This window comes from Oryctolagus cuniculus, chromosome 1, assembly GCF_051225735.1.
Source record: "Oryctolagus cuniculus isolate XC-2025 breed Fujian yellow rabbit chromosome 1, ASM5122573v1, whole genome shotgun sequence".
Taxonomy (NCBI): domain Eukaryota; kingdom Metazoa; phylum Chordata; class Mammalia; order Lagomorpha; family Leporidae; genus Oryctolagus; species Oryctolagus cuniculus.
In genome coordinates this window covers 143,014,621-143,036,805 of record NC_142867.1, presented here as the reverse complement: position 1 = coordinate 143,036,805, position 22,185 = coordinate 143,014,621, and the positions used below count along the sequence as shown (strand labels likewise).

The 22,185-nt window shown below is 51.3% G+C and overlaps 1 protein-coding gene across 2 annotated transcripts in view; it reads right to left on the bottom strand.

The window, feature by feature from the left end:
* FBP1 (fructose-bisphosphatase 1) overlaps window positions 1–22,185 on the bottom strand; it is a 31,989-nt gene that overhangs the window by 2,906 nt on the left and 6,898 nt on the right. For both annotated transcript variants that reach the window (XM_089335894.1, XM_002708294.6), the window contains exons 2-5: window positions 13,244–13,406; window positions 10,397–10,489; window positions 4,505–4,645; window positions 357–494 (exon numbers count right to left, since the gene is read on the bottom strand). In XM_089335894.1, coding sequence (XP_089192020.1) covers window positions 357–494; window positions 4,505–4,645; window positions 10,397–10,489; window positions 13,244–13,330 — 459 coding nt within the window. In that variant the 5' untranslated portion in view covers window positions 13,331–13,406. The remainder of the gene's footprint in view (window positions 1–356; window positions 495–4,504; window positions 4,646–10,396; window positions 10,490–13,243; window positions 13,407–22,185) is intronic.

Genomic DNA, 22,185 nt, shown 5'->3' with positions numbered 1-22,185 from the left:
GACTTCAGAATGGAGGAGGCTTTACTGCTACGAACTCATTCATCCTTCATGTATCCTGATTTGCTTCAGCCAAAGGCTGAAACGACACTCGGACCTTAATGCCTGTCCCCAGAACCTGGCTGAGCGCTTCCCCGTGGGCCCAGCATGGATTGGAACCCCCTCCCACGTCTCCTCCCTTCGCCTCCAGCGTAAATCACCAGTCTACAGATTTCCATTACTCAAGGGTCTCAAGGGAGGTCCAGGGCCCTACTGCATCCCAAGGATCCTGCTTCTTAGGGGACATCCCCGGCCCTGCAGCTGTCCCCGGTGCCAGGCACCTGGACCTTGTACCAGCCCTGCCCCCTCCCCCCCCTCACCGGGGGGAACTTTTTCTTCTGGATGTACTCGGTGACAGCCGGGTCAAAGTCCTTGGCGTAGCCCTCGTTGAGGCTGTAGATGTTACCTTTCTTCTTGATCTTCACATTTTTGTCCACCAAAATGAACTCACCAATGGCCTTTGAAAGAAGGAAAGAAGACAGGTGAGTGAGGAGGCACCCCCCCCCCCAACCCACTCGCGGCAACATGGACAAGGCCTGTCATGGGCGGGGGGGGGGGGGATGGTGGTCACGTGGCCTGAGGTCACACCTCAGCCAGGGATGCTATGACTCCTGCCAGACTCTTCAATCATTGTGAATGGGGTGAGGGAAGAGCAAGTGGAAAGGAAATAGGGTGGGGGAGGAGGGCACAGGGAGCCAGAGGATGCTGGGTGACAGAGAGGACTTCTGTCCATGCTGGCAAATGACGTCAGTGAGAGCAGAAAGAAGCCGGACAGAAACAGAGAGGGCAGTGACGTGGTGAACAACAGCACATCCCAACAGCACATAGGAATTGTGCATTCAAAGCCATGTAACATGCATGTGTCTAACACACACACACACGCACACACACATGTGCAGAGCAGAGCTGGGATGTCGGGGAGACAGGTGACCACAGTGGCACGTTTGCAGGATGAGCTTTACATCTCTATGAAAATCCACATGCTCTTCCCCGCCGTGTGTTGCTAAAGAGCAAAGCACGTGCAACCTCGGACACTTCTGCTCACTGACGTACGTAGTTTTGTCTCAAAACGCCTCCTCCCCCGAAGCTCCAGCACTGACCCCCAGGGCCTCTGGGGCTAAGGGTCTCTCAAGGAAATTTGGCCTGGGCATCAAGTGTCAGGTGGATCCTATCGCTCTGGATCATGGGTTGTTACGGGTTCCTGTGTAACAAGAAGGCGATGGAGGTTGTGCCCACTTGGGAAGGGGCCTGCAGCCACGGATGCTTGTGGCAAAGACCGGCTCCTGCAGGCATGGGCTGGAAACTAGAAAGGAAAGGAAGGAAGGAGGAGGAGGGGAGAGAGACCAGAATGTGCAGAGGTCTTTGAAAGGTATCAGTAGGAGTGATTTTTTTTCCTTTTCCTTTTTATGCTTTTTTTCTTTTGCACTTCCAAAGATTTTGACCACACATAGGCAGGAATGTTCTTTTGTCAACTGTAAAACAAAAGTCAAGCCTTTACAGCAACATCCAGAGAAGGAAGCCGTCCCACAACGAGTGCCACAGGCAGGACATGGAGAGCCATGCTCCCCAGACACCACGCCCCGGCCCCCTCCGGAGCAGCTGGGGTGCAATGGGGCTAAGTCTCTGCACACGGTCGCGAGAGACGTAAAAGCTGGTTTCACACGCAGACATGGCCGGGGCAGGGGCAGTGGTGGGAGCCCATCTGCCTTCCTTTTCACCAAGCTACATCTGTGAGAAGCCAGCAGCGTCTCCCTACAGGGAGGTGAGCAGAGGCTGAGCAAAGCCAGCCTGCACAGCCCTTTCAAACACTTGGGTCTGAGAAGGGCCAAAGACCATCACTCACACCGACACTTACTCCCAGAGACCCCCGTGCACAGCCTGGAATCAAGGACAGACGTCAGTGTTGCTACACATCCAACAGCTCAGAGGCAAGAGAGAAGCACCCCAGAAGACTGCCTGGCCGCGCAATAAAGCCGCCGACTGCGGTGGTTTCATAAACTGGGTCCCGGGCTCGGGCTGAACTTTGCTCTGTTTCTGCAACTGTTTTCCCCTGCGCTGGCCCCACGTGCAGACTTAGCTGCTGCTATCTCCTACCCTTGTTTACTCATTAAGTGCCCAGGCTTCCAAGGAGGTAAAAGTCCAGCTCTGTGAGTGCAGGGGACGAAGGCAGGCTGTGTTCTCACCGACGCCACCTGCACGCCCAGACCTGCCGGCCTCGCCAGCAGCCTCCTGCCTCTCAATTTTTTTTTTTTGTTCTTTTGCAGGAGCCTCCTGCCTCTCAATTTTTTTTTTTTGACAGGCAGTGTGGACAGTGAGAGAGAGAGAGACAGAGAGAAAGGTCTTCCTTTGCCGTTGGTTCACCCTCCAATGGCCGCCGCGGCCGGCGCACCGTGCTGATCTGATGGCAGGAGCCAGGTGCTTCTCCTGGTCTCCCATGGGGTGCAGGGCCCAAGCACTTGAGCCATCCTCCACTGCACTCCTGGGTCACAGCAGAGAGCTGGCCTGGAAGAGGGGCAACTGGGTCAGAATCCGGTGCCCCGACCGGGACTAGAACCCGGTGTGCCAGCGCCGCAAGGTGGAGGATTAGCCTAGTGAGCCGCGGCGCCCGCGAACCTCCTGCCTCTCACAACTGGGGTTCACTGTGTGTGTGTCTCTGTGTGGAGTTCATCAGCAAAAGAGCACGGAAGACATACGAGGGTGCTTCCAAAAGTTCATGGAAAATGGAATCAAAGGACAAGCTCATTTTGGTGTGAAAATTTTTGATATCCATGCAAGTCTCTTTTCTTGGTCTCTTTTCCAAGAAACTGTTCAAAGATCCCTCTTGTGCGTGGATTTCAACATTTTTTTGCACTGAGATAAATATGTGTTTCCACCCACTTTTTGAAGTATTTTTGTAGTTTCACTGTCATGTGAAGACATATCTAAAATTAAAAGGAGTATATAAATCCAATTATTTTCCCTGTGGGATTCTGGATCAAACATATAATGAACATGGCAACCCATTAAAAATTCTTCTTTGGGGTCAGTGTTTAATTGTACCAAGTATTTTAATTGCAGCTGTGGATTTAATTGCACCATTTTTAAAAAGTTATTAGAGAAACAGAGATACAGACAGCTCCCACCAGCTGGTTCACTACCAAAATGGCTGCAACATTCCAGGCTGGGCCAGGAACCCACGACTCAATGCAGGTCTCCCACGTGGGTGACAGGGAGGCAAGCAGTTGAGCCATCACCTGCTGTCCCCCAGGGTCTGCACTGGCAGGGAGCTGGAATTCAGAACTGGATCTGGGTTTCAAACCCAGCCATGTAGGATGTAGGCATCGTAACAGCTACCCTTGCATCAAATATTTAAAGACATTCCTCTCCCCAGTTTACCTCTTCTGTTGAAACTATCATGTAGCTGCATAAGTAAATAAATCAACAGACAGGTGGAAGAAAATATCCACCAGTAAAAACCGTCGAGGAACCTAGTTCATGACGCCATGGGTCCTTCTCAGTCAGGTCCACCCTCTCTACAAGGCAGACTAAGGAGTTCTCTTCATTCCTTTCTTTGTTGTGACCTCCTTGAATTCGTCAGAACCTTAACGGAACCATCAAGGGCAGGTGCAGGTGTCTGTGTGTGCACACAGCACCAAACACACTGGGGAGCTATTTTTGAAATAACAATGGCATCCACTGCTTCAGCTGGGACACCCATGCACTTCAGGAGAGCATACTGTTGGTGACTAAAGTAGAAAGGCTAGGAACGGGTGTGCGAGGAGTGGGTGGCAGGCAGGCCATTCACGGGCCCCATAAATGCACTTTAGTAGCACATTCTAGAAGCGTCACATTGTTTAATGTGGTGTCTCTTGAAACGTTGGGAGCTTTGCCAGCTTGAGCCCCTGTTTCCAACATAAATGGTGGCAACCGCTGGACCGGTCCCATTCGTCCAGTACTCGCCAGCGTCCCCGCCCTCCACTCCCCAGCACACTCCTCTCATTCGTGTGGTCTGCATGGACTCAGTGGGCATTTGTGTCATCTAAGTCACACTCGTTCTAAAGAATCCTGATCCGACTCTTTGCTAATGCTCCTGGGAAGGCAGTGGGAGATGGCCCAAGTACTGGGGGCTTCTGCCACCCCAGTGGGAGACCTGGAGGCGGTTCCTGGCTTGTGGCCTCAGCTCTGGCTTTTGTGTCCATTTGAGGAGTGAACCAGTGGATGGAAGATCGATCTCTCTCTCTCTCTCTCTGTCCTTCAAATAATAATAATAATAATAAAATCCATCTTGGAGCAAAGTCTCCCTCTCCCACTCTGGACAGATGTCGTTTCTCTCCTCCATCATCTCTCATGACAGACACATGAGCCCTCCCATCCCCTTTCCCTTCCCCTCCCCCTCCCCCCACATCATCATCTCCTCATTTCCCACCCCTGCCCACTCACTCACTCACAGCCATCAGCCAAGCACCCAGCCTCTCACACACTCTCTCACCGGGTCCAGCATGAAGCAGTTGACACCGCTGTCCGTGGCGAGGACCAACATGGTGGCGCTGCCATAGAGCGCGTAGCCAGCTGCCACTAGGTTCCGGCCAGGCTGCAGGGCATCCTTTGTAGAAGGCTCGTCAGTGGATTTCTAGAGCAAGCAAGAAGATAAAGCAACGCACGGTTGGGTTGGGTCTGGTCTGGTTTTTGGTTTGGAGCGGGCTGGGTGGATGGCTCTTTCTCCCGCCATTGCAGCAGGTGCTGTCAGGTGTACGTAGTGAAATACAGCATCTTGCCAGCAGCCTCCCTCCAGGCATCGGTAGCACCCTGACTTCATTACCACGGCAGCCTCCCCACCAGACCTCAAATTTCCTGCATCTGGATCCTTCCATCCAATCAAGAGCCTCTTCCCATTTTTCTAATTTGATATTCCCTCGTCTCTCCACTATCACTTCCCCGCCCCCACTCCCCAAAAAAGCACGCCTTCTTGCCAGTCCCCACTAATCTAATCTTATTATGGGCATCAATGGCTTTCACCTGCCTACTCCATCTTTATTTAAACAAATTAACACTGGGCTGCAGGGCAGTGGGCCCTGGGAAGAAATCCATTTCGTGAGCTTTTGCCAGTGGCTGCACCTCCCCCCATCGAGCCACTTGGTTGGATCATTCCCACATCAAAGAAATTCTCAGAAATACAGCAACTTGGAATAGCTCCCCGGAGACATCCCAGGGTAGGGCAGATGCTGTCTAATTGCTTGGCCATGCCCCACAGGACAAAACACATTTAAAGTTGATCTCATTGAAGCTTCGGGTGGAAGAGTGGTTACCAGAGGGAGAGGGGGATGGGGAGGGGATAGTCAAAGGGGACAAGGTCACAGGAGGAACAACCTCTGATGTTACACCGCACAGCTGGGTGACTAGCCATAATGAGAATGTATTCCATAATTCACAAAAGCCGGAAGACGGGGCAGGCATTCGGCATTGCAATTAAGATGCTACCTGAGACCGCTGTACCCTCTGTGGGAGTACTTGAGTTTATTTTTTTTATTTATTTATTTTTTGACAGGCAGAGTGGACAGTAAGAGAGGGAGAGACAGAGAGAAAGGTCTTCCTTTTGCTGTTGGTTCACCCTCCAATGGCCGCCACGGCTGGTGCGCTGCGGCCGGCGCACCGCGCTGATCAGATGGCAGGAGCCAGGTACTTCTCCTGGTCTCCCATGGGGTGCAGGGCCCAAGCACCTGGGCCATCCTCCACTGCACTCCCTGGCCACAGCAGAGAGATGGCCTGGAAGAGGGGCAACTGGGACAGAATCCGGTGCCCCGACCGGGACTAGAACCCGGTGTGCCAGCGCCGCAAGGCGGAGGATTAGCCTAGTGAGCCGTGGCGCCGGCCAGTACCTGAGTTTAAACCCCAGCTCTGCTCCCTATTCCAGTTTCCTGCTAATGTGCACCCTTGAAGGACTGGGTCCCTGCTACCCATGTGGGAGACACAGCTGGACTTCCTTTCTCCTGGCTTTGGCCTGGCCCAGCCCTGGCTGCTGCAGGCATTTGAGGAGTGAACCAGCAGATGGAAGCTCTCTCTCTGTCTCTGTCTCTCTCTCTCTCTCTCTCTCTCAAACACACACACACGTGTGCACATCCTCACTCTTGCTCTGCCTTTCAAGTAAAATTAAGTTTAAAAAGTTAGAGAGGATTTTGCATATTCTCACCACAGAGAAATGCAAAACCCTTCAGGAGATAGGAACGCTTACCCTGACTTAAACATTACACAACGTTTACATTTATTAATGTACAATTTTGTGTGTCCATTTAAAAAACAATCTGTATCACAAGCTGGTATCAATCCATATGCATACAGGCACTCAACAAAAAGGTAGCAAAGTAATAGGTACTCTTAGAATGTGATTTGCTCACTGATCTTTGTATCTTCGCATTAAAAGCACAGCCCTCTTTACCACGTGTGCCTCCCGGGGAAAGGAACTCCTTAGGGAGATGGTGCACATCAACCCTCTCCTACGGATAATCATCCTTTTCATTAACGCTGGCTTGGACTCAGCCCCAGACGAATCCTGCAGCTTGACTGCTCTGCTGCAGTGTGCACAGAAAGCGACTTGCCCCCCGTGTCCCTGGCTCATTCTCTCATCAGAGACCACAGCACAGGGCCCAAGGGTGAAGCTGCAGAGAGCGGGCTCGCCCAGGAAACTTCCTGACACCCAAGACATCTGCATCGGAATCACTAGGGGGCGCTAATCTAAAATGCATGTTCCAGGGCCGCAGCCCGCACTTACCAGGTCAGACCGGCTAGAGTGAGCCCTGGAATTTGCCCGGCACCATGCAACATAGGCAACCCTCGGAGGGTAGGATGGGAAGTATCATTATGCTCTTAAAACCATACATATGAAATACATGAAATTTGATCCCTTTATATACATTTTAAAAAGTAGAAAATAGGTATTTTTTGGATATTGAAAAAAAATCTACTTGTGAAAGGAAAATCACAAAACCCACATCCCGGCCAGCACCGCGGCTCACTAGGCTAATGCTCCGCCTTGCGGCGCCGGCACACCGGGTTCTAGTCCTGATTGGGGCTCCTGATTCTGTCCCGGTTGCTCCTCTTCCAGTCCAGCTCTCTGCTGTGGCCTGGGAGTGCAGTGGAGGATGGCCCAAGTGCTAGGGCCCTGCACCCCATGGGAGACCAGGAGAAGCACCTGGCTCCTGCCTTCGGATCAGCGCAGTGCGCAGGCCGCAGCACGCCGGCCGCAGCGGCCATTGGAGGGTGAACCAACGGCAAAAGGAAGACCTTTCTCTCTCTCTCTCTCACTGTCCACTCTGCCTGTCAAAAAAAAAAACAAACAAACAAACAAAAAAAAAAAAAACAACCACATCCCTCTTTCCCCCCTCCCGTCTCTCGCGATCCCCTCTCCTTGTGGCTTCCATCGGGTGGCTGATTGGTTAACGGGTCAAGCAGGGTTAGTGGGTTGTGTTTTGTATTCCCCAGATAGTGCAGTCCAACTAAATGTGACTCAACACAGGATCAACCTTTCGATTTGTTTTCCCCAACTCCAAATTTCACCAATGAATTTCCTTTGTCAATATGGCCCACTTGCGTCACCAAATGCTTACACTCCAGCTTCCTTGCATGGAATAATAAACAATAACGTTTGTCTATGAGACCCACACATCCTCAAAAGGATGAGAATGTAATTCCCTTGACTTGTGGATTTGGAACAATTCCTGTCCGGCCTGGCCTCCTTCCTAACAAACGAATTCCCTCTTCCAGGCCCCTGGCAATGAATGCCTCTCCCCCAAGAGCTTCTACTGCATCCTCTTGCAGGTGTCCAGTGACCAATGGGCATGGAGCCCTTGGCAAATTTTAGCGTCCCTGGACTCTACCCTTCTCTATCTAGGGAGGCCACACCTGTGGTAGGTGTTGGTTCCTGTTTTATTCCACATCACCCGGGAAGGCATCCAGAGAGAGAAACTATGAACCCTGGAGGCTTGAGATCTCAGAGGAGAAGGGCAGGCCACTTCCATGCAAGGAAGTTGGTGTGTAAGCATTTGGAGATGCAAGTGGGCCATATTACAAAGGAAATTCATTGGTAAAATTTGGAGCAGGTGGGGGATGGGGCTGTCTTGTCACCAGAGAGGTAGCTACACCTTGCTTTTGAAGCTCAGCTTTTAGTTGTAGGAACTCACTGGATATTTTCAAAGGAAGTTGCCCAGTAGAGTGTGTCTAACAGAGGACACCCTTCTGGCTGAGCCCTGTGGGGGTGGTGTGGAAGGAACTGCGTGGAACACTGGACCCAGCAACCTTCCAGATCCCTTTGCAGCCAGGCCGGGTTCCATTACTGATGCTCTGCCACTGAGCAGGTGCACCAGAGAGCTTCCAGCCAACAGCCACCTCTCTGAGAGCAGGAAAGCCATCCCTGGGAAAGCATCCATGGCTTTGCTCCGTAACCCTTGAGTGCTTCCAAACAATCAGTAGGGTTTTCGGGAACTGAAAAGATACTGTCACCTCTCCTGATCTTTGCAGGGAGTCCCGCAGGCTGGAGATTAATTGTTGAGTTGTGCTAGCACTTGTAATTCAAGCTGCGATTGCAAACCGGTTTCATCTTTTTGTAGTGGAGAGCCAGTATCTCTCAATGTTCTACATCTTTTTTTTTTTTTTTTTCCTTAAATGAGTTTAATTCGAGGGTTGGGGTAGAGAATGGGGCAGGCAAGCATCCGGGCTGCTGGAGTTCTGATTAAGCCACTAACCAGAGGTTTCCTGCACGTCCAAGAATGTTGTGACAAAGCTCTCTTGCTATGCCACAGACTGGCCCTTTGTAGGCCATTGCATCCCTCCGTGCCTGGCACAGGAATGGCGTGGTCCACAGCGTGACTTAGAAAATATCTGAGCTGTGGCTATCCCCTTTCTGGAATGAGAATGGCCACCTTCTGTTACTCAAACTGATTTTGATGCAAATCTGCCTGCCACCCAAGACATAAACAAATCCATTCCAGCCACCAATGTGGCTGTGCTTTCCATCTGTTGAAAAGGAACTGTCGGATGATCCCAGGCAATAAGTCACTTCCAGAAAGATGCGGTCAATTCAAAAGTCCGTGGAAAATGGAATCAAAAGATAAGTCGTTCGACCAGTTGAAACTGCAAAGGGTTCGACTTTGCTCACGAGCCATAAAAACTGGGTGATGGGGCTGCATTGGCCCCAGGGTCAAGGTTGACAGACTTGCGATTCTGATGCCTGAAAGGATCGGTTTGACATAACTAATCTCTATTGCTGTCACCCTCCCAGAGGTCTCAGCTCCTACTGTGTTACCCTACCTGCCTTATCCCGTCTCTCTTGCCATCATAAAAGGAAGATTAGTTAACAGAGTGCAATAACCTTCTCTCCCCACCCACAATCTTTTACCAATCTAATGAATCTTCACTGTGCAACTGGTGCTGGAAAAGCCGGAACATTGTGGCACAGAGGGTTAAACCTGCACCTGTGACCCCAGCATCCCATACCGGAGCACCACGTCCCATCCAGCTCCCTACTAAGGCACCTGGGAAAGCAGCGGAAGACGGCCCGAGTGCTTGGACCCCTATCACCCACGTGGAAGACCCAGATAGAGTTCTGGCTCCTGGCTTCGGTCTGGCCCAGCCCCAACTGTCATGGCCACTTGGGGAATAAACCAGCAGATGGAATAAAAGATCTCTCTCTCTCTCTCTCTCTCTCTCTCTCTCTCTCTCCATCTCCATCTCTCTGTCACTCTGCCTTTCAAATAACTAAATATTTTAAAAACTCAGAATATGAAATGCAAATCTATTCAAGCCTCAGTTTCATAATATATGAGGAGATCTTTTAAAAAGTTTGTGGATAGCGCTGGTACTGTGGCACAGTGAGTTAAAGCCCCAATCTGCAGTGCCAGTATCCCATATGGGTGCTGGTTCTAGTCCCGGCTGCTCCACTTCCCATCCAGCTCTCTGCTGTGGCCTGGGAAAGCAGTAGAAGATGGCCCAAGTCCTTGGGCCCCTGCACCCACGTGGGAGACCCGGAAGAAGCTCCTGGCTCCTGGCTTCGGATCAACCCAGCTCCGGCCGTTGTGGCCATTTGGGGAGTGAACCAGCGGATGGAAGACCTCTCTCTCTGCCTCTCTGTAACTCCGCCTTTCAAATAAACAAATAAATCTTTTTTAAAAAGTTTGTGGATATTAAATTAAAGATGAGTTTATTTTGGTGTGAAACAAGATTTGAAATCTATCCGTAGTTTTTTTTTTTTTTTTTTTTCACAATATGTGCTTTCCATGAACATTTTGAAGACTGTCTTCCATTCTTGCTGTTCCTTCAGAAGGAATCAGGACTGAATGTTCCACCCCCACATTTCTTTTGATCCCCGAACATTCACTCTATCGCATTTTACCTTTCTGTAGATGCCAAAGATGGTTCCAATGGACACAAGGCAGTCGATGTTGGAAGATCCATCAAGGGGATCAAAACAGACCACGTATTTACCCTGAGCAAAAGAAAAAGAAATCCAATGTTAAAATGCTACAGCAGACAGACAGCACACATTCAGATCTTCGTATACAAGGGTGCTTCAAAAAGTTCATGAAAAGTGAAATTAAAGGGGGGTGGGTATTGGGGTTCACTGGGTGAAGGCACCCCTTGGAACGCTTCCATTCTGTATCAGTGTCACTTTGAGTCTTGATCCAGCACCCTGCTAATGTGCCTGGAAAAGCAACAGAGGATGGCCCAAGTGCTTGGGTGCCTGCCACCCTGTGGGAGACCCAGATGAAGCCCTGGGCTCCTGGCTTCAGCCTGACCCGGCCCTGGCTCTTGCTGGTCATTTGGAGGGTGAACCAGCAGATGAAGGTCTGTGTGTGTGTGTAAGTGTGTGTGTGTTCCTCTCTCTGTCACTCTGTCTTTCAAATAAATAAATAAATAAATCTTTTTTAAAAGAAAATGAAAGTAATAGACAAGTTTATTTTGGTGCAAAAAATTTTGAAACTCATGCATAGTTTTTTTTTTTTTTTTTTCAGAATGTGCATTTTCTGTGAACTTACAAAGACACCTTCATGCATTGCAACAAGACAGAGGGTGGGGCATATGGGAACGTGGAGAGATTGGAGCTGGGTGCTAGCGCAGGGCTGATTTTGCACATCTGTTTTCAATGATGCCACGCTGGTGGTTTTAAACAGCTCTGGAGAGCAGGCATTTAGCCAAGAAGTGACGATGCCCTCGTTCCACAGTGGAGAGCCTGGGCTCAGTTCCTGGCTCTTGACTCCAGCTTCCTGCCAATGCAGACCACAGGAGACAGTGGTGATGGCTTAAGTGATTGGGTTCCTGCCACCCGCTGATTTGGACTGAGTTCCTGCCCCAGCCAGAGACATTGCAGGAATTTGGGAAAAGAATCAGCAGATAGGAGTGATCTTGCTCTCTCTTTCTCTTTCTCTCTCCCCGTCTCACTAACCAATACATTAAAATTTTTTAGGAATCAACTATAGGAGGGGCTGGCACTGTGGCACAGTGGGTTAAAGGCCCAGCCTGCAATGCCAGCATCCCATATGGGTGCTGGTTCAAGTCCTGGCTGCTGCACTTCTGATCCAGCTCCCTGCTAATGCTCCTGGGAAAGCAGGCAGGGGGATGGCCCAAGTGCTTGGGCCCCTGAACCCACACAGGAGACCCAGAAGAAGCTCCTGGCTCCTGGCTCCTGGCTTGAGATCGGTGCGGCTCCGGCCATTGTGGCCATTTGGGGAGTGAACCAGAGGATGGAAGTCCTCTCTTTCTCTCTCTTTCTCTCTCTCTCTCTCTCTCTCTCTCTGTCTCCACCTCTCTCTGCAATTCTATCATTCAAATAAATTAAATTAAATAAAAGAACTATGGAAGAGTATCCCCCTGCCCTGCCCTGCCCTGCCCTGGAATAGGTAAGAGCAACACATCAGAGTGCCCTGTGGGGTTTTGTGGTGAATTTCCCTCCTTAAGCTGTGGTCTTCAATGCTCTTTGCCAAATGTGGAGGACTCCCTGAGCATCTGCTCCTGAAACTCCACCTGTGCTGGAGCGGGAGGAACCAGGACCACACCTGCCACGCAGGCACGGGAGCCAGAGGTGTCTGGGATGACAGCAGACACTAGACAACGAATTCAACCTGTATCCCCCAGACTGTCCAGGGCTTTGAAAAGCCCAGCAAGGGAAGACATGACCGTGCAGTCTGACTATTTAAGAAATGATTCAGACCAGGTTTATCCCATGTGATAATATCAAGGTAGGAGGCCTCTTTCATTTATTTTCTGAATTGTTTTCTTTACTTCTGATGTCCCCACTTCACCTCAGCTACATAGTGAGCCCATATAACTGCACTTCTAATTTCAAATTGTTTTCTTTTCATTAACAATTGTATAACATCTGACATACTCTGCCATTCGACAATCTACTTCTGCAATCACTATTTTAAAGATTTATTTATCTATTTTGAAGGTCAGAGTTACAGAGAGAGAGGAAGAGGGAAAGGGAAAGGGAGGAGGGGGAGAGAGAAAGAGAGAGAGAGAGAGAGATCTTCCACCTTCTGGTTCACTCCCTAGATAGCTTCAATGACCAGTGCTGGGACAACCTGAAGCCAGGAGCCAGCAGCTTCATCCAGGGCTCCCACATGGGTGGCAGGGGCCCAAACACATGGGCATTCTTCCCAGACCATTAGCAGGGAGCTGGATTAGAAGTGGAGCAGCTGGGGCTTGAACCAGCACCCATACAGGATGCCAGCGCTGCAGGTAGCAGCTTCACCTGCTATGCCACAGCGCAGGCCCCTCTGCAGTTACTTGCTGCAGGCCCCCTCCGTGGTGCCAATCATCGTGGCTGACGCTGGGATACAGAGAACATCCCTCCTCTGCCCTCAAGAAGCCACCAGAGCAGCAGGGATTCCAACAGCTTCCCTCGCACGAATCAGTGATGGGAATTTGGAGCAGGCTGGGAGGACAGCAGGATTAGCAGGTGCAGAGGCTGGGAATTTGGTGGGCAGAGGTGATCAAGAGAAGCCAGACTGAAGAGCCTTGACCATGGACAAAGCGTTAGGTACGGGAGAGATGATAACGGTACCGATAACACGGTGGTAAGGGGAGGGCAGAGTTGAGATCTGGGAGTGAGGAGGAGCCTGCAAGAGGGCGACGAGAAGAATCCTAGAAGGGTCCCAGACACCCAGCTTGGCTACGCAAGTGGCTCCATTTACACAGCCAGGGAGGAAAAGGACCTCCGTCAGCGGCAGCCCAAACCCACCCTCTTCTCCGGTTCTACTATGATGGCGTTTTTGTCTTCTTCCGACACAAGGACACAGGTGGCAAAGGACGACTTCAGCATGTTCATCACCAGGTCGTTGGAGAGGACGTCCAGCTTCTTGACTTGATCCCCCGTCACGTTGGTAGAGCCAGCAATGCCATAGCTGGAGGGAAGCAAAGCCACAGAAGGTGAGCCGTGACCACCAGGGCCCGAAGCTGCCTCAATACAGCCAAGCACAGCCCAGCCAGCGTCTTGTAGGACTGAGGAGGGGGAGGGGGGGTGCCCGGTTTGGGAGAAACAAAACCACGGGGAGGAGCCGTCCCCTAGATCAGCTCCAACAGAGGAAGAAACACTGCCATTTTTAGCCTTTGGCCCTGCACAGCTCTGTGGCCAAATCAGTATTGCTCAATACCGCAAAACATTATTTATTTATCGATTCATTCATTCAAAGAGCAGAGAGACAGTGATAGACAGAGACCACCCATCTGTTGCTTCACTTTCCAAATGCCCACGACAGCTGGGCTCAGCCAAGAACTCAATCAGAATCTCCCGCATGGATGGCAGGGACCCAAGTACTTGAGCCATCGCCGCTGCCTCCCAGGGTCTGCACTAGCAGGAAGCTGGAATTGGGGGTAGGGCCAGGACTCGACCCCAGGCACTCTGCTATGGGATGCTGTATTTCAAGCAGCATCTTTTTTTAAAAAATTATTTATTTATTTATTTATTTGAGAGGCAGAGTTACAGAGAGAGAGAGAGAGAGAGAGAGAGGTCTTTCATCTGCTGAATCACTCCTCAAATGGCCACAATGCCAGAGCTGGGCCAATCTGAAGCCAGGAGCTTCCTCCGGGTCTCCTATGTGGGTGCAGGGGCCCAAGGACTTGGGCCATCGTCCATGCTTTCCCAGGCCATAGCAGAGAGCTGGATCGGAAGTGGAGCAGCCGGGACACGAATCAGCGCCCACATGGGATGCAGGCGCCATAGGTGGAGGCTTAGCCTCCTATGCCACAGCACTGGCCCCTCAGATGGCGTCTGAACCGCTGCTCCAAATGCCCACCCCACAATCTTTTTTTTTTTTTTTTCATTGCAGTTCTCCTAAGGAGCCTTTACAAATATTTTGACCTAATCACACTCCCCATGAAACTGTAGTTTTAATACTACAGAGTTAGGGCCGGCGCCACGGCTCACTAGGCTAATCCTCCGCCTTGCAGCGCCGGCACACCGGGTTCTAGTCCCGGTCGGGGCGCCGGATTCTGTCCCGGTTGCCCCTCTTCCAGGCCAGCTCACTGCTGTGGCCCAGGAGTGCAGTGGAGGATGGCCCAAGTGCTTGGGCCCTGCACCCCATGGGAGACCAGGAGAAGCACCTGGCTCCTGCCTTCGGATCAGTGCGGTACACCAGCCGCGGCGGCCATTGGGGGGTGACCCAATGGCAAAAGGAAGACCTTTCTCTCTGTCTCTCTCTCACTGTCCACTCTGCCTGTCAAAAAAAAAAAAAAATACTACAGAGTTAGTATATCCCCGTTTATTACTGTCTGCATTTTGTCCCAATATTTAAATCCTTCTCAGCTGAAATGAGTCGCCGCTGGAGGGACCCAGCCAGCTAGCAAGGCTGCACAGAGAGTGCCTGCGGTGTGAGCTAAGCCAAGGGGTTCTAGGATTTTGGAGCCAGAGAGATCCCCAGACAAGAAGCAGTGACTGCACCATTGCTTCCATGAACAGAGGAGGAAGCTGGGATTCTGAGAAATATCTGTGGGTTTTTCTAAGCCTTAGAGGCTGAGCAGGGAGAGAGGTTATTCCAGATCGGGGCGACCTTGGTGATCACCACATGCCCTGCACCCCAACCTGCCTGGCAACTGGTTGGAAGCCGAATCCCAGCAGCCAAGAGCCTTGTCCAGGGTACAGCGTGGCGTGCAGGGCTGAATGGGAACACACAGAGGAAGGGGGCGTTTATGGGTGGGGAATGCAGACGACGTGTGAAGGCAGAGGAGCCAGGTGGAAGACGTCACCAGCAGTTAGGAGCGCTAAGGAGACACCTGCACACTGAGCTAAGGTTGCAGTGAGCGCTACCCCAGGAATTGCCTCAACTCACTGCTTCCGCGTTGCGACATTTTTCTGGAAACGCGCCTCTTTGTGTCCAGCAGGGTGAAACTGAGCCCAACCAGAAGCCATCCAAAGCCAGACGCCCGGTCTGGCTGGACAGTCCCTGGGAGGTGGCTCTGGTTGGCTCAGAAGTCTCTGGTCAGTGCCGGCCCCCTCCAGATCACTCCAGAAAACGGGGTCTTCCTGCCGGCGCCTTCTCTCCTCACCACCGCGCTCCTATTCTGTGAGTGACAGACCCGAGACCCATAGATGGTGCACCTGCAGCCCTGTCTCCAAGCTCCCGGGTCTCCTGCCATATCATCTCTCTCTGACCTCAACTGTGGGGCTGATGCTGGGGAAGAAGGCAGCCCAGCCTCCTGAGGGCCAGAGGGGCTTGGCAGGGCCCGACATCCTGCAGGCTGCCTTCTCCGGAGCCTCCAGAGTAGGCCAGCATTTTCTCTTTTCCTGGCCTGAGATTTCTACCAGGAACGTCACTACTGAGTCAGGAGTGCAAACAGTGCTGATGGCCTAGAACATGGGCACTAGGGCAGAGCTTGGGCCAGATGGCAACTCTGCAAGTCCCCGGCCTTCTCCGAGCCTCTGCCTCTTTCTGCATGTGCCCAGAGAAAGAAATAGTACCTGTCTCGTAGGCTGTTAGAGGATCCACTAAGAACTGGGTACGGCAGGTAAAGCTGCTGCCTGCGACACTGGCGTCTCATATGGGTGCAAGTTTGTGTCCTGGCTGCTCCACTTCTGATCTAGCTCCCTGCTAATGGGAAGTAGAGGGAAGTAGCCAAACTGCCCCACCACCACCACCACTACTCTGGCTTCCTGGCTAGCCCCATGGTCACCTCCTCTCTCACCTGCTCCTGCCACTGTGATGTTATCTGTCATGAGGTGGTGCAGCCAAGGAGGCTGTCACTGTGCTGTCTGGACTTGCAGCCCCCAAGCTGTGCTGAACAGAGCCTCTTTTCTTTATAAGTCCCCACCCTCAGGCGTTCCATTACAGTAATGAGAAGCAGGCAGATGCACAAGGTCTGTCTTGAGTGCCTCATCCATCAGTCTGCTGTCTTCTGCCCCTCTGCCCTGGCTTCCCAAGGAGCTGTCACTGTTGGCCTGCATCTGTTAGGTGCCAAGGGCTGTGTTAAACTCTATTTAAAAAAAGATTTATTATGTATTTGAAAGGCAGAGTTAGTTCCACCAGCCAGGTGCCTTCCTTGTGACACTCAGCCATGGTCCCTTTTACTCAGAAGCTTTCTGGAGGCCTGTTAGAGTGCTCATTTATTCCAAAAATATTCACTGGGGGCCTCTTGCGCATGGGGTTACAGTACGAGACAAGACAGACAAGATCATCCCTCTTGTCACACAATGACCAACAGGCTGAAGACAGAAACACACAAATCACAGTGCTCTGGACTGAACAAGATACTGTCAGACCTGGAGCTGTGTTCATTGTCATATAAGAAAGCAACCTGGGGCCACTGGGTAAAGCCGCTGTCTGCAGTGCTGGCATCTCATATGGATGCTGGTTTGAGTCCCGGCTGCTCCACTTCCAATCCAGCTCTCTGCTGTGGCCTGGGAAAGCAGTGGAAGATGGCCCAAGTCCTTGGGCCCCTGCATCCGCATGGGAGACCCAGAAGCTGCTGGCTCCTGGCTTCGGATAGGCTCAGCTCCGGCCACTGTGGCCAACTGGGGAGTAAACCAGCGGATGGAAGACCTTTCTTTCTCTCTCTCTGTCTGCCCCTCTGTAACTCTGCCTTTCAAACAAATAAATAAATCTTTTTAGAAAAAATGGCAGCGTGACAGATAGGGAGGGGGCCAGGGCAGGTGGTTAATTTACACAGAGGAGAAGGAAGCCTGGCAACTAACTGGTATTTGGGATATTTTTCATAAGAAAGGGATTTTTATATTTAAAAAAAATCCCTAAAAGGGCCCAAAAAAGTCAGCCAGGAATGGCCTGGAAGAAAAGCTCTGTGTTAGCGACAGATCCGACGAAAGCATCAGGTTTGTCTTTCACATGTTTGCCAGAGGAAGGGGCCGACAGGATGTGCACATTTACAGAAGCAAATGCTTAAAACTCAAGGTCTTTTTCCCACGGTCCCTGGGCCCAGGGAGCATCTATGTTCCGGAAGAGGAGGCCCAGAGGCGAGAGCCCTTGTAAGCCTCATCTTGCACGGCCCAGCAGACAAGGAGAGACAGGTTACCTGTGATGGGCGGCGGGGGTGGTGTGGGGGGCAGCTTGCCCTGAGCTATGAACACCTTGGGGGAAGCAGCACAGGAAATGATTCAGAGGCAGAAACGGGGCTCAGGAGGTGGAGTCCCCCGGCTGCCACCCAGCGATGCAATGCTGCCTCCTGGGCAGGAAGGCTGCCCGGGTGTGAATCCCATTGCTGCACGTTACCTGGAGTCCCTCCCCGTGCATGGAGAGCGCCGTGCCCAGTGGGGCTCCTGCGGCCTCGCACTGGTCCAGGACCCTCAGGGGGGGCCGCAGGGGGTCTCCTGAAAACGAGTTTCCAGGGCTCAAGGAGAACCTGGAAGCCGGCAGAGTTTTTGTGACTTTGACAGAGGACAGAAGCCCTTGGAAATATCCTCGAGGAACCAATTAGCGGGAGAGCATGGGGCCTGGATTTTTTTCTGTACGGTTCCAGAAACGCCCTTAGGAGCAATAAACTTCCTCCTGCTGAACGGGCAGCTTTCCACATGGTCCTGCAGGACACCTCAGCCACAGCCTCCACTCCACACTGAGACGCGCGGATGTTGATTTGGATGCAAAAAGTTGAAATCCACACATATGAGAGATCTTCAAAAAGTTAATGGAAAACTAAAACCCCGATGAACAGATTCCTTTTTTGTAAGCCAGATTTTTTTGTAAAGATGTATTAGTTATGTGAAAGGCAGAGTTACAGAAAGGGAGAGGGGGAGAGAGAGAGAGAGAGAGAGAGGTCTTCCATCCTCTGGTTCACTCCCCAAATGACCACAATGGTCAGAGCTGGGCTGATCTGAAGCCAGGAGCCAGGGGCCTCTTCCGGGTCTCCCACGCAGGTGCAGGGGTCCAAGGACTTTGACCATCTCCCACTGCTTTCCCAGGCCATAGCAGAGAGCTGGATCGGAAGTAGAGCAGCCGGGACTCAAACTGGAGCCCATGTGGGATGCCGGCACTGTAGGCGGCAGCTTTACCTGCTATACCACAGTGTGGCCCCCCAAATAATTTTTAAAGTATTTTTACTTCTACTTTGTATTTACTATAGAGAATGAGAGCCTGCTCTCCCATCCGATGGTCACTCCCCAGATACGCACAAAGGCCCAGGTAGGGCTGAAGACAGGAACCTGGGAACTCCATCCCAGGAACCCCACATGGAAATGCGGGTGTCAGGAACCCAGTCATCAGCCATCACTGTGACCTCCCAGGGTCTGTGTTAGGAGGAAGCTGGAGCCCAGAGCCAGAGCCAGCTATTGAATCCAGGGACACTGATATGGAATGCAGGCCACAGCGCCAGTCCCTGAACAGATTTCAGAAACCTTCCTGCAGCAAAATAAAGTTCTATTTTAATTCTATTTTCCCACAAGCTCTTTGAAGATTCCTTGTATATTCCAACGATCAACGCAGAATAGAAGCAACCTGCCTAGTGCATCCACAGCAGGGTCAGGTCTCGGCTCGCACCTGGCGAGACACCCACACCCACACCCACACACACACACACACACACACACACTCCTAAGGCTGTTTCTCCACTTGCCCTCTTGAAACAGGATGTAGGAAGTTAATCCACTGTGTTGTCCAAGCTGAATCACAGGCAAAGGCTGGGCCTGCTCAGGGAGACCAGGAGCCCCGTCCTGGTTTGGAAGGAGCTTCCATCCAGGCAGCTGTGAGCAGGCCAAGGGGACAAAGCCTTTCTCACCCGACCTGGTTCCCTGGGACCAGAATAAGGCAATCAAAGAGTCTGCGGGAACATGGGAGAGCCGGTGCTTCAGGCCAGGGTGCTAACCTGCTGCACCACAGCGCCGACTCCAGGACCTGCTTTTAAACTGCACCATTCTGGAAAACCCAGGAGGCCTGGTGTCCTCAAAGAGCTGGACCTCTGCATCCCTGGGTACTGCACCCAGAAATTCAAGTGACCACAGATCACGTGAGGGTAGTTAGGCTTGTGACATTTGCACCTGTACTGAATTTGTGCAGACTTTTACTTCTTGTCATTGTTCCCCAAACTATATAGTGCAACACCTATTTACACAACATTACATTGTATTAGGTGTTCTAAGTAACCTAGAGATGGTTTACAGTGTATGCTATATACAGATACTACAGGATTTTAAATAAAGGACCTGAGTATCTGCAGACTTTGGTATCGCCATGGGGTCCTACAACAAGCAAGGGTTGGCAATGTCCACAACAAAATTAAGATTTTTTTTTTGGAGGGGCCAGCACTATGGCATATCAGATAAAACCACCGGCTGCAGCGCCAGTATCCCGTATGGGCACCGGTTCATGTTCCAGCTGCTTCACTTCTAATCCAGCTCCCTGCTAATGTACCGGGGAAAGCAGTGGAAGATAGCCCAAGTCCTTGGGCCCCTGCACTGACGTGGAAGACCCAGATGAAGCTCCTATCTCCTGGCTTCAGCCTGGCCCAGCCATGGGGAATGAACAAGCAGATCAAAGATCTCTCCCTCCCTCTTCCTCTCTATCTCCCTCTCTCTCTTTCTCTCTCTCTCTCTCTCTAATTCTGACTTTCAAATAAATGAATCTTAAAAAAAAAACTTGTTTTGTAGAATACAACAGAGAACAATGGTGACAAAACACCACATGGATAGGAATTTATATATTTTGAGATTTCATTTTATGCTGTAGCCTGATTTACATTGATAAACAAATATAGTCACGTTATGCATTGGGTAATGTTGGTGAAAGGGGTAGGTGGGTTTTTTTGTTTGTTTGTTTGTTTTGTAGCAAAAGCAGAACTGATGTTACTATGTGTCCTTCTGTAGTTCTTGAGTTAGATAATAGGCACAACTGCTCAACCAGGGCAGCTTCTGCACAAACCACAGGAGCTAGGGGAAGCTAAGTCTTGACCTAGGAAACGAAAACCAGACAGCCAATCTGGACGGTTCTGGGCGGTTAGGATGGGTAAGCACGCGGGTGTGGACAGATGATGATGGAGAGGGGAACCTGCAGCTGCAGACAGCAAGCTCGGGAGAGTCTCTGGTGCCAGGGGCCCAGCCAGGAGCTCTGGGAACCAGTGTGGGTGCCAGCATAAGAGCTCCCTGGGTACACGGCAGCTGTTGGTGACAGGGAGAGCCGCTGGGCGTGAAGGCATGACCTCCAGGGGACATCGTCCTCATGGCTTGGGGACAGCCCACTCCTTAAAGGAACCCCTAGGAGGGAGGGTGCACACTTGGCTGTCATTCTTGGTAATGCCATCTGAACCCTAATGCCAGAGGAGTTGTCTCCCCACATCCCACTTTGTGTAAGAATGCCAAGAGTGGAAGGAGCCTGGGCTTTGGCCGCTTACCCACTGTGCCGGCCTGGGGATGAGTCTCTCCCACGCACAGCTCTGTACTTGGGGGTTGTGCAATTAGTTCCTTCTAAGCAGGCTGACTGTTTTCTGGCAAGGTCTGAAGCTAATGTCCAGGGCAAAAGGTAAGTGTTGAGTAGATTGTCCAAAAGGAAGGAAACCTTTTGCACATAAGTAGTACATTTGAAAAAGAAAAAAACAGGGCCTGGCCCATTGTGGTATAGCCGGTTAAGCCGGCACCTGCAGCATGCACTGGCATTTCAAATGGGTGCCCATTGCTCCAGTTCTGATCCAGCTCCCTGCTAATGTGCCTGGGACAGCAGTAGAAGATGGCCCAAGTCCTTGGACCCCTGCACTCACATGGGAGACCTGGAAGAAGCTCCTGGCTCCTGGCTTTGGATTGGCCCAGCTCCAGCCATTGTGGCCATCTGGGCAGTGAACCAGCTGCTGGAAGACCTGTCTCTCTGTCTTTCCTGCTCTGTAACTCTGCCTTTCAAATAAATAAAATAAATCTTTAAAAAAAAAAGAAAAGAGAAAGACCTTCCAATTCTTGAGCTGGACACTTTGTCCACATTGTAACCTCATAACTTAGAATCATGCCCACGTGTAGTAGGTGCTCAATAAATCCTTGTTGAGTGAATTGTTGACTTGAGAGAGTACTAGGGGGATCCAAGGCTCCCTAAGATCATAAACTATTAGACCCAGCGGCGTTGCTACTGTCTCCTTTCACAGTCTCAACCATCCAAGACCCTCGTCCTCGAAGAAACCTGTCCATCTTCTGAAAGTGTGCTTGCTGTGCAAACTTAATGACAAGGCAAGAGCCATGGCTCTTCCCTCTGGCCAACTCATTAGAGACTGCTGGCTGTGAGGGTCAAGACCACAGGCAAGGACCGAAGACCCCTGGGGTTTGAGTTACAGCTCTGCTACGTGCTGAGCGGCTATGTGCAAGCCACTCAGCATCTCTGACCTCTGGGTCTTCATGCATAAAAGAGGTATGTAGCATATCTGTTGCAAATACGCAAAGAGGAGGAATGGATCAGTGGATATGGGTAAAGGGGTCAGAATAGTGCCCGGTGCAGAGACAAGTGTTCAAGAAACATTACCGTTCCACCCCCTCCTCTGACTTCCTGGGCATTAACACAACCATGCTGAGAAGCCAGGTGGGATGCTGGCAAGAAATCAGCACCAAAAGACCCCAGTTCAAATAACCTTTGCTGCATACTGATTATGTAACTTCCAGCAAGTTATCCAAACTCCCGGATGCACTGATTCTAGCCGGGTGTGATGCACCTGGCTCATGGCAGCACCTGCCTTCCAAGGGTAGGCATCGCTGTTCCTAAGACAGCCCCAGGGCGT